General features: G+C 34.8%; 1 protein-coding gene across 2 annotated transcripts in view; it reads right to left on the bottom strand.

The window, feature by feature from the left end:
* Positions 1-12416, bottom strand: part of C1H9orf85 (chromosome 1 C9orf85 homolog) — an 82732-nt gene that overhangs the window by 35751 nt on the left and 34565 nt on the right. The window contains exons 2-3 of one of the 2 annotated variants that reach the window (XM_044659471.1): positions 5975-6081; positions 549-1000 (exon numbers count right to left, since the gene is read on the bottom strand). In XM_044659471.1, coding sequence (XP_044515406.1) covers positions 976-1000; positions 5975-6081 — 132 coding nt within the window. In that variant the 3' untranslated portion in view covers positions 549-975. Of the gene's footprint in view, positions 1-548; positions 1001-5974; positions 6082-12416 lie in introns of those variants that run through there. The other variant, XM_044659465.1, reaches the window with a different exon arrangement.

Below are 12416 nucleotides of genomic sequence, written 5' to 3'. Positions count from 1 at the left end.
GTTAAATGGAAATTAAGTCATGTAATTACCACAAAATCTGGAAGATAGAAGAAAACATTAGGAATGAAAATCTAGATACAAGTAAAATATAGTGGAAAGAATATAGAACAGGAATTTAGGAAGTAGGTCCTATTCTAGGCTTCACCATTAATTAGCCATATGCAAATCAACAGAGCTAATATTTACAGAATGCTTTAAAGTTTGCAAAGTGCTTTTCATAGATCATCTCATTTGATCATTATAAAAACCCTATGAAATAGGTACTATTATTATCCCCATTTTATAGATAGGAAACTGAGGCTAGGAAGTTCAGTGAATGAACAGGGTCAAAAGAGTAATTAAGTGTCTAAGGCAAAACTCAAACTCAGGTTTCCTGACTACAAGTCCAGCACTTTATCCACTCTGCAACCTAGCTACTTAAAGATGATATGGAATGAGAGATAGACAGCTATCAAATTAGGTCTTTTTACTGGAAAGCGAGAAAGTATTATAAGGTCAAATATTTAATCTGTGTTTACGCATTTGATTGTTTGCTTGTGGCAGGGTACAGTATTTGTATTCAGTTTTTGAAATTTTTTATTTAATATTTGTCAATATGTAACTGATATATCAGAATTAGCTATATTTAGCCAATATGAGTAATAATGAATTTTCAGGGTTGTATGGACAATGAATATATTTGGCTGCACATTAAAATTCCTCAGAAATATGGTTATTAAACATTACTCTTCACACTAATTACCTATTCTTTTGGCTATGATGAACTCATTGTCTGGTCAGTTTTTTTCTGGTCTTTTGCCTCTATAATGCATTACTACTACACAAAGTAATTAGGCATAGCTCACCTATTAAAATTTCTGGTTTCTTGGATTCAGAAGGAAGAAAAAGACAAGTCTTCTCAAACGTTGGAATCAGTCCATGAATTCTCCAACAACTGCCAATATCTTTATTTCTGTTTTTTTTTTTTTTGCAGTACTATGGGAAGTAACACCTTTTTTCACTGTGTACAGTCAGAACAGAGACAAAAACATGAAGACTGGAAAATGTATTAATGGAAAAGAGTCAAATGCAAGTGATATAAATAGGGCTAGCACATTTTATACATCTACTTCCTGTGATATGGCTTATCATTTATTAACTAGCTGTGGCAGTTAAAACTATAAAAATGTGCAATTGATACACTTGAAGTTATTTTAGGAAATAACATTACAAAGAGATGTTAAGATTATGACAATTTGAAAATAGTCACAGAGGGTTTTTTTTCTTAAACCCTTAACTTCTGTGGCTCATAGGTGGAAGAGTGGTATGGGTGGGCAATGGGGGTCAAGTGACTTGCCCAGGGTCACACAGCTGGGAAGTGTCTGAGGCCGGATTTGAACCTAGGACCTCCCGTCTCTAGGCCTGACTCTCAATCCACTGAGCTACCCAGCTGCCCCCTCAGAGAGGGTTTTTAATTCATTTGAAATACTGAAAATATTAAAAATTTATTTAAGTTCCAAAAATTAAACTTAATGGCCCATAGCAAAACTAGACCTAAGTACAATGATGAACACAGCTAATTCAGTTATATCAATTTGAAATGTGTATATTTTACAGAAATTGTTCTATTGATAATGTTAGACAGTGAACATTCTCTAGATTCTCTGGCATCTGTTTCCTTGTGGGAAAAAGTACTGGAGAGTAAGAGGAGAAGTTCTGACTCATGCTGACTTGTTCATGATTGCAAAATTTCTGAGAATGATTTGAGCATACAATGAAGATGTACTTGAAAACCCCTCATCTCTGCTTTCTGGCTTCCTTTAAGGTTCAGCTAAAGTCTCACCTTCTGCAAGAAATTTTTAATAATTTTTTCCTAATCTTAATGTCTTTTCTCTAAGATTATCTCTAATTTACTAAATAGATAGATGTGTGTGTGTGTGTGTGTGTGTGTGTGTGTGTGTGTGTGTGTATTCTGTTTGTACATAGCCTTTTGAATGATGTGTTCTCAAAAGCTTGGTAAAGTGTCTAGCACATAACAGGTGTTTAATAAATACAAGTTGACTGACTGACAAACTGCATAAGCGGGCTTTTGCAGTTTTCTACAAAAGAACAAAAGTCACTCAAATGAACGAAAGGTATAAAGAACAAAAGATCTCATTGTTTCTTTTGTTTCTTGTTTTTCTTTAAATGCATTTGACTCAGTAGATCAAAATGCAGCCTTGCTTAAACAAGCTGCTTCCCACACATAAGTTCAAATGACAAAAAGTACTATGACAGCTGTGACTATGGATTTATTTTTATTCAATGAAACACACGAGTAGTACAATCAAGTAAGATATAAAGCAAGGAGGAATATGGTCACCTAATATATGTTATAGATAATATTTTTCTCAGAGCCCACACAAGAGAAGGATACCCCTTGAATGATAAGGCTTCAAGTCTGGAACACTACAAAGTCTCCTCAGGAAAAAATAAACAAAGTGGAGCAAGCAGATGAAAAACATCTATTGTACAGAAGGGCAGGTAACTTATTAAGTCAGCCTAGCTATAGCGACAGCTATATTTGCATGCACATAGGGATACAGATATATGAATATCTATAATATAGAAGTTAGATATAGATAGGACAAGTGCTGAGATGGACAGTGAACTGGGCTCCAAACTGAAAAGAGTAAGGAAGTAGGACAGGATCACATTCAGAAAACTGTACTTCCTACCACAGAATCCTGGCTCAGCTAGGTGATCGGTCAGAGTAGGTTGTTATGGAAAATGAATGATTTGGATCAAATGATCTGTAAGATCTAAATCTTATGATTCTATAAAAGCTGCTCACTACTGCAAAAAGCCACCTTTTTAATCTGAATACTGTCCCAAAGTAGCTGTGAACTATCTAATACTACAACTCTTAAAGTTACTTCTGTACATAAGGGAACAGGAAGACTAAGAACAGACATAAATAGCATGAAGCCCACTGCTAATACTGATATTCATGTGAAAAGTGTCAAAAAAGGTATCAGTGAGAATACTGGAAAAGAAGATGGAATGATCATGTACTAAAAATAAGAAACAAAAGATTGACAGCCTAAGGAATACATGGGCAAACTTAAGATAATAAAAGAATAAAAGGAACATTTCCAGGGAGTCCTGAATTGTCTCTTTGGAAGAATTTGTGAGAAACATGAGTAAGAATCCCAAATTTATAGTCATATATGGAACTCAAAAAATGGTAAGATTTGGGACTGAGTGAGTTGGGCAGCTAAGAGGTACAGTGTAGATACACTGCTTGTGGTAGCCAACTTAAGTCATTCCAGAGACTCACCTGCAAATCATGAATCCAAAGGTCTACATGAAATACTTTCAATCTCCCTATGAATTATTCAGCAAATATTCAACAGGAAGACAGTCTATAATAGTTATTATTCTAAGGGAAGGGGACATGAAAATACTTTGCACAAAAAAAGGTTAAATGCACAATCACAAAGTTCTCTGAAAACTATAAGATTATCTATAATTCTTGGAAGATTTTGAATTTTTAAGAGATTTATAGGGAGGGAGGGGAAAGGAAGGAGCCTCAAAGAGTTGAGACTATTGCATGAAGTGATGGGAAGATGATAAACTGGTAGAAGGCAGAATTTTTATTTTGCCTCCTTTTCACTTGTAAAGAGAATGACCTCCGGATTGTAAAGGGCAGAACAAAAATAATCAATAGGGAGCTGATACTCAAGATAAGTAGAGTGGTACTGAGAACCCAGCTGTCCTTTAAAAGTTAAAGTCCCAATTTTTAAAAATGGGGAAGAAAATGTTATTTGCAAATTATTTAGGTTGGTGAGCTTAGCTTTAATTCATATTAAATGTCTAACATGCATTATTTCAGGGATGGTAAGCATCCAGAAAAGGTAGTAGTCATGAAGAACTGGCATAGCTCTTTACTCATTAAAAACACAACTAAGTTCATTTTCCTTTCTCACAAGGTAAGTAGATCAGAGGTATGCTGGAGATACAATTTACTTAAATTTTAGCAAAACATGACAAAGTTTCTCCAGCTTGTAGGCAAGAGTGATATGACAACAGCACAATTAGTTAGAAAAGAAACTGGATAAATTGGCTTGACCTACAAAGTAATCATTATTGATTCAAAGTCAAGTCAACTGGAAAGACAAATTTATTGGACTTTGCCAGAGATAAGTGTCTGTTCTATGTTTACAATGGTAACATTTTATCTCTAATGTTTATCATATTTGCAGAGGATACAAAGCTTCTTGAGATAGCTAACACAATGGATCAAACAGAACTACAAAGATTATGACAAGCTAAAACATTATGCAGAATCTTATACCGTGGAATTTAATGGATATGATGTGGATTTTTACCTTGGCTTTAAAAAAATCAATTTCTCAAGTACAAAATGCAGGATTTAAGCTTAGACAGCAAGATAGCTAAAGTTTTTTAGTGGATTACAGTTTAAGTGGAGTACAATCTAGACTCAACAGTGTGAAAAGACAGTAAAAATGTCAATACAATAATCTTAGACTGCATTAAGAAAGAGATAGTACCTAGGACTAGAGAAGTAATAGGTCCACTGTGTTCTGTCCTGGTCAAATCTAGAGTCTGAAGTACAAGGTTTAGTTAAAAATCCATGGTTTTGGATCAACACTGATAAGTATGAAAGTATCCACATGAATATGATCAGGATGGATAAAGGCCTTCAGATGAAGGTATACAAAGACAAGCTGTCAGGAACTAGTGATAATTAGACTGGAGACAGGAAGATTTATGGGAAGCACGATAGCTGCCATTAAGTATTTATAAAGGGTTGTCACATGGAAGAAAGAATAGACACACTCTGAATAGCCACACAGGGTAGAACTAGGCACATTTGCAAAGAGGAAAATTTAGGTTTGATGTAAGGAAAAATTCCCTAGCAATAATTAAAGCAATCTAAATGTAGAATGGTGCCTTGGAAAGTAGGAGATTCCTCTTCTTTGGAAGTCATCAAGCAAAAGCTACACGACAACTTATCAAGTATGTTGCAAAAGTGATTCTGAGTCAGCTATAGACTGGGCAGTATCTCTGAGGTCCCTACCAAATTTTAACCAGCAATTATTCAAAAAGCATGCTTAGAACTGGGCCTTTCTTTTGCATATGATTTTAAGTTATTTATATTCATGTCTAATCTCTTATTAGCTTATTATTTTTCTTATTAGCTTATAAGGATAAATTGTCAAGTGTATCTATATTTCTTTCTGTGCTCTGCACATAATTTATGTTAAATAAAAGTTGGTAATATTGAATATCTAGTGCTTTGATTCACTTCAGGCAATTTGGCAGTTACAACTTCCTCATTTCCAGTTTCTAATCTGACTCAGTGCTGTACAATGACTTACAACAGGCCCTTAATAAATGCTTCCCTCTTTACACTTCTACTTACTGAATCCATTTTCTGAAGTGTCCTTTTTCAAAATAAGATTCAATAATAAATTGTGAGAAGCAATACAACAGATATTGTATCAACATCAGTCAACAGTCCAGTCCAACAAATCTTTCCAGACTAATTTTCCATTACTCTCTGATATTACTCAGCATTCCAGTCAAGCTTGTTGGATGCATGCTGGCAACTTGCTATGACTTATGACATCTTGCTTCCTAGCTCCATGACCCCAACACCTGGAACAATACTCTCCTAATCCCTTCCTCTGTTCTTAGTTAAGTTCAAATGCTTTTTCTAAGCATTCTCCCTCTCCAACTACTAACCCGCCCTCAAAATTGTAAACACTTTGCATTTCTGACATTACTTTCTCTTAGCTTTAGATGACTAATTTATATTCTCTGTGAATGCGATTATCCTCCCTTCTCCAACCCCTATAAGGCATAGGTTCCTTGATGTCAAGGAGTGGATTATTTTTGTCATTGTATTCACAGTATGTAGCACACAGCAAGAACATAATAAATATTTGTAGAACTAAAATGAACTAAATCTTGAGACCTGTTAACTCACCATTTTTTAGGTTTTGACAGTGGTTTGTACTTGCTGTATTTTACTCGCCACTCCAGAACTTCTTTACAGTGCTGACACACTCCATCATGAAGCTTTGCATTTATTCTCTTAAGGAAAAAAAGACAAATAGTACATTGAGAGATTATACTTACATAAAAGGAAAGGAGAATCAGACCATTTAAAAGTCTATGGAAAAGCTCATTATGTAAATTTAAAGCACTTCAATCATTATCAATAAGTAAAAGCACTTATGGTACACTTTAAAATATCCTCATTTCTAGTATCCATTTATCAAATTATTTTAAAAGCAGAGTTAAAAAAGTGACAGTTTCAAGTAATTAATATAAAAAATAATTCAATTCAGTCAATCCTTTAAGATGTTAAGTACCCAATTTCTTAACCACTGAAATCAGGTGTTGGCACTTTGAAAAAGGTGTGTCAAAGTGCAAATTCCTTTCCATGTTTTATGCCAGGAAAGATGGCCTCAGGAATCCAAGGCAAATTATGAAACAGCCATTCCTAGGTTCACCTAGGGATGGGGAAGTAATAAACATATGTCAGCTGAAGAGTTCTAAAGCAGGTGAGATGGAGTTCCTACACCAAGTGAGAAGGGAAGTTTTACCTTCTATACTTGCCAGTATTTCACCCAGACAACAGAGCTATCACTGATATTAAGGATAGGGCCAGCAACAACTGTGTGTATGCGTATATATGAGCTTTTGTGTATAGGGGAGTAATTATCATCCTTGGGCTAGGTCTTTTATATCTCCTTTGTGCATCCAAGAGGTTGAGCATGACAAAGGAGATGTAATAAAATTCAAAAGTAAGAAACTTTTAATAGATAAATCAAACAGAGGAAAAGAAAACTTTTGGAAAAAGTGATAATTGAGATGACCTAACAGTTTCAGTTATCTAGGCTATACCTCATAATTACTAATAATTACAATTTGGATGTTCACTTTTAGAAAATATGCATACTGTTGATGGTATTGATGATGTCCATGGTCCTTATAACAATTCTATAAATTTGAGGTATTTTTGTTATTAAAAAAATAACCCCTTAAAAATGATCTTCATTTCTAATTCCATCTGGCAAGGAAAGAAATTTCTTACTCTGTACTAGATCTCGTCCATGCCAGTGACAAGCATTCTTTTTTATGCCCAAACAGGGTCACGAAGTGTCAGACATGAAGGATCAACAACTTCCTGACTTTAGGCTTGGTTACTCTATCCACTGTGACACAACTTAGTTTAATGACCTTATGATTATTATTAATAGCAAGAAATAAATAGAGTGTTTGTCACTATCATGGAGAATGTCCAGTGCAGAGTACAAATCTGTGGATTCCCTATAAATGTCAGAGTCCTTCATGCTCTTGTTTTCAGAAGACTTGGAATTTCATCAAGCCCTAAAACAGTGCAAAACCACCTAGGTGAGATGCAAAATGAAAAATGGTTAATTAACTAAAGGGTTTGACCCTATAAGAAAACCTCATTCTTTTTTTTCTCCTTCTCTCCATTTATATGGCCACAAACCATAGTTTAGTCATTCATCACCCTTTGTCCCAACTACTTTAATAGCCTCCTAAATGGCTTTCCTGCCACTGGTCTGTACCCATTCAATTCATCACCACAAGGATAGTAAACTGATCTCCCTGAAGCACAGGTTTAACCTTATCATAACCCAATCAACAAGCTCCAGAGGATCCATTTTCCTTACTAAACAAAATACAAACACCTGTGTTTGGAGCCATAAGGAATACTTGCTACCTTTACAAACACATCTTGCATTACTTACTCCTCTATATTGACATTACAGATTAAAATGGCCTATTTAATATTTCCTGTATATGACAATCTATCCTGCCATCATGTTTTTGTGCAGTCTGTCTATTCCCCATTCCCTCTTCAAGGACTCAGGGAATCAATATTCAATTCAAGTGCCCTCTCCAGTGTAAGGATTTTCTAATTCCCTCTTCCCCATCAAGGCTCCCCCCAATCTTTTCCTAGTACTTATAATTTTGTATTTGTTTTTTATATATTTGGCATTTACTTAAAGTGGGTGGGTCATGCAGAAAGCAGGATAAATGATCTAGAGACCTATATATTATATATACATGTACTTCATATATGTATATAAAGGTATTTATATTTATATACAGGGGTGTGCATATACATGCCTATAAATATTGCCTGCTTCACTAATACCCACAAGATATTGAACTACATAGAGGAAGATTTCCATTATGTTATCTAAACTCTTTGTGGAAGATTCAGGGTCTTGTACAGATTGAAAAGGCAAATATGGGTGATAGTCAATAAACATTTAGTAAGCACCAAGCATGTGGTTGTAAGTTGCACTGTTGCAAAGAATATCCATATTTTTTTTTAACTTTTACCTTTTGCCTTAGAACCAATACTATGTACCACAGAGGAGTGGTAAGGGTTAGGCAGTGGAGATCAAGTGACTTGCCCAGGGTCACATAGCTAGGAAGTGTCTAAGGCCAGATTTGTACCTAGGTTCTCTCATTTCTAGGCCTGGCTCTCAATCCATTGAGCCACCCAGCTGCCCAAGAGTATCCATATTGATTAAAGACCCATATTTAAAGTCTGAAATGTATGAAAACAATTTATACTTGGTACTTTGCCAGTACTTCTTTGCCCTAAACTTAACAGTTACAGAAAAGTAGATGCTCTGTTTAAAAAAAAAAACCACACCAAATAAGAGGACCTGAGAGAAGAAAGGAATTTAAAATGATTTAGTCTAATTCCTCTCATTTTATGAAGGAGGAAACTGGGACCCAGTGAGGTTAAAGTTGTTAGCTAAGATTACACTACTAGTTAATACTTTCTCTTTTGCTCAGTCTAGCTCTAGTAATAAATCATAAGTCCCAACAGGGATAGACTGCATTTGATAACTATAAATTAGGGCACACCTATAATTTGGTATGAAATGGGATACCAGCAATAAAGGTTTCATTATCAGGATATAGGAGAGTCATTATTTGGCTAGGAAGTGGAAGATCTAGATATTCTAGAAGTCTAGACACAGCTATTTCATTAACTAGTTTTTTGTTTTTGTTTCATCTTGGAAGTTATTTAACTTTTCTGGACTTCAGTTCCCCTATGTACAAAGGACTATATCTATGGATATATCCATATATTTATGAGCTAGGTAGGTAGTAAAGTAGAGTGCTAGTGCTGAGCCTGGAGAGAAAAAGAACTGACATTATCAGACACTAGCTATGTGATCCTGGGAAAGTCACTTAATCCATTTGCCACAGTCACCTCAATTTTAAAATGAGGATAACAGTATCTATTGCACAGAGTTGTTATAAAGATCAAATGAGATAATATTTTTAAAGCACTTAGCACATGGCCTAATATATAGCAGGTGCTATAAAAATGCCTATTCCTTTTCCCCTATAAGAAGGGGTTCTGACTAATTCTAAATTCCATTCTAGCTTTAAAATAAAAAAAAAATCCTTTAATATGGTTCCTCTCTATATCTTTTAAATGCTTCATCATAATTAGGCTCTAGTGGATTAAATGTGAATAAAACACTATGTTGACTATTTAAAATGAGATTAGACATTTTTTGAAAAAGGCTAAGTGATTTTTATAATTCTGAAAACATTTCCTGCTAGCACAACCTTAACTCCTCCCCAATGTTTTCACTCTAAAATAAGGAAGGAAAAAACATTTTCCAGTCAACTGCATCCCAATATGTTGCTACCCTAGGCAACCTTCATTAATTTTTGAGAATCTCAGAAATTACAGTAACCATGCTATTCTGTGGCCAAGTCCATTGTAATCTGGGTGTCCTAAAACTTTTTTTTCAGCAGTTCCTCATCTCTGAAAAACAAAAACAAAATACCTTTTAAAGTGAAAGAATGCTTAAAGCAAGGCTAAAAGGATTGGTGTTGAAGGAAAAGATATGAATTTTATCTTATGATTTTCAAATTTTATTTCCTCTTTGTTTTCAAATTTCAGATTTAGGTTTTGTTAGTACTTTTGACCTCAGAGTTAAATAAGGATAAAGCTCCCCTTGGAAACATAAGGCTTTCAAAATATCCCAAAGCACCATTGACCCTTTAAGGAGGGGAAATCTACCTAATTAGATTTAGTGTAATGATAGTTTAGTCTATTACAGTTCTGTCTCCTGAAAAAAACCTTCCCAGTCCCTAATCTTTGTATCTTCCTTCTGAGATTACCCCCAGTTTGTCTGGTCTATATCTTGAATATACATAGTTGTTTGCATCTTGTCTCTCCCATCAGACTGTGAGCTCCTCGAGAATAGGGACTGTCTGATGCCTTCCTTTGTATCCCTGTATTTAGCAGTGCCTGGCTCATAGTATATGTTTAATAAGTGCTAGATGACATGACAGTTTTTTTTTTTAGCCTACTTATTTCTTGTGAGAAAAACATCATAAAAGAAAGGGAAATTCTTTAGAAGATTATTTGATGCCTTACTGAAACCTGAAAGTTTGGAAATCAATCCGAGAGTAAAAAGCTTTTGAGTAAAGTTTGATGTTTTATGGTTTTAAAAAATTGATAGAGTTTTATAATTTATTCAAAGATATCTCAAGAGCATTTTTGAAAACTAAAAGTTATGCTGGGAAGTTATTATTCTATTTGAATGTAAATCTATTTCAATTTTTTTCAGGCATTCTTTCACTCAAAATTGACTTATAAAGAGAGAAAGCTTGATATAGTGGAGAGGTCCCTAAATTTGGAGTCAGAAGGCCCAGTTTCATCAGTCACAACTTATTTTTCAAGTCCCTTATACCTCTTGGAGCCTCAATTTACTTAGCTGTAAAAATAGGGAAAATAATATTTCATCAAATATCTCACAGGATTGTTGTAAGGAATGCAAACATAAATTGTAAAGAACAGTGGTTTACATTGTATATGAATGGCTGGCTTTGGGCTGTTTGGAGCTGAGTAGATTGCTAATAGTGGGGTGGATTTAAAACATTTAGAAAAGGAGAAGATATTAGAGATCATATGATGATGAGAAAAATTGAGACTCATAAAAACAAGCTAATTTGTCCAATGTGTCCATATGTACTATGTAGCAAAAGCCAGATGAAAATCCAGGTCTCTAATTCCAAACTTGGTGCTTTATTCATTATACTGTGAGAAATTCTCATGCCAACAAATTTCGGATTCCCTTCACAGTGACAGCAGCCGAATAGGGGCTGGGGTTTGGGGAGAAGGAAAAAAAAAAAGATAAGTTTTCTAATGCCAGTGAATCTAACTATTATTATGGGTTACCTAGACTTTTGTGGCCTGACACAGGAACCTAATAACCAGAGGTAACATTCATTCTATCAGAAATGCTTTCAAGGGCTAAGCAATCTACCCACAGATAAATTTTGAAAAATGATATTTTTATAGGTGAAGTACTTCTTTAAGAGGCAGCACCTCAGGTAGTTATGACCTATATAGCTTGCCAAGTAGTATCCAGGAACAGATTTCTTCTTCATGAGCACTGGACTTGGATTCAAGAGGGACCAGTGTAAAAATCCCATTCCAAAACTTATTAACTTTGTAATCTTAGGCAAGTTACTCTAACCTCTCCTAGTCACTATTTCCTCATCTGCAAAATGAAAGGGTTTGATGCTTTCCATGGCCAAATTAATCATTCTATGATTATTTAAACCAGAGGTATCAAAAGATGTATTGCTGCCTGCAACTCTCCTAACTGCCCCCTGGGACTAGATTAAAATTTAACTGGGAAATATTTGACAAAATAAAATTTAATTGGGAAATATTTGACAAAATAAAATGCAACAGAACACAGATAATGTTAATATGTGGTTTTATAGGGCAACATGTGCTCACAGATATTCTTACATATGGTTTAGTAGCCCCCTGTTTTGAGTTTCATACCAATTACCTTTGTTCCCTCACTTTCTTACTAAATATTGTACTTATTGCTCTAACACAGAAAGGAAAAGGATATGACAATTTTTTTCATATCAATGTTACCATGGCATGTAGTTTCACTGCAATAAAAACATGTGAGCCAAACAACTGGAATAGCTCATAATTATAAATAATTTTAAGATTTAGAAAATGAGAAGCAATCTTTTTCACAAGTCAGTGAAGAAGAAAATATAAGGATCACTGCTACCCTTCTTAGAGATGAGGAAATGGGATCAGAGAGCTTAAGCCACTTTCCCAAAGTCAATCAGCTAATAAGGAATACAAAAGGGACTCAAACACAAAAAGTCTCTCTGAGTAGAAATCCCAAATTTGGTTTGGCTCTTAGCCTATACAGAGTGTTGTCTTTCTATTTATTCTGACATACAACTGAGGTGCAAATATTCACCTTATTTTATAAAACCCAACTCCACAGTTTGGAAGCTGGTTCTTTGGAGTTGGATCAATGGCAGAACAAAAAAGCCTGCTATGGAAACCTACCCTATGAGAATGG

Source organism: Gracilinanus agilis, chromosome 1 (assembly GCF_016433145.1).
Source record: "Gracilinanus agilis isolate LMUSP501 chromosome 1, AgileGrace, whole genome shotgun sequence".
Taxonomy (NCBI): Eukaryota; Metazoa; Chordata; class Mammalia; order Didelphimorphia; family Didelphidae; genus Gracilinanus; species Gracilinanus agilis.
Note: the sequence above shows the minus strand (reverse complement) of the source record. Positions and strands in the feature narration are given on the sequence as shown.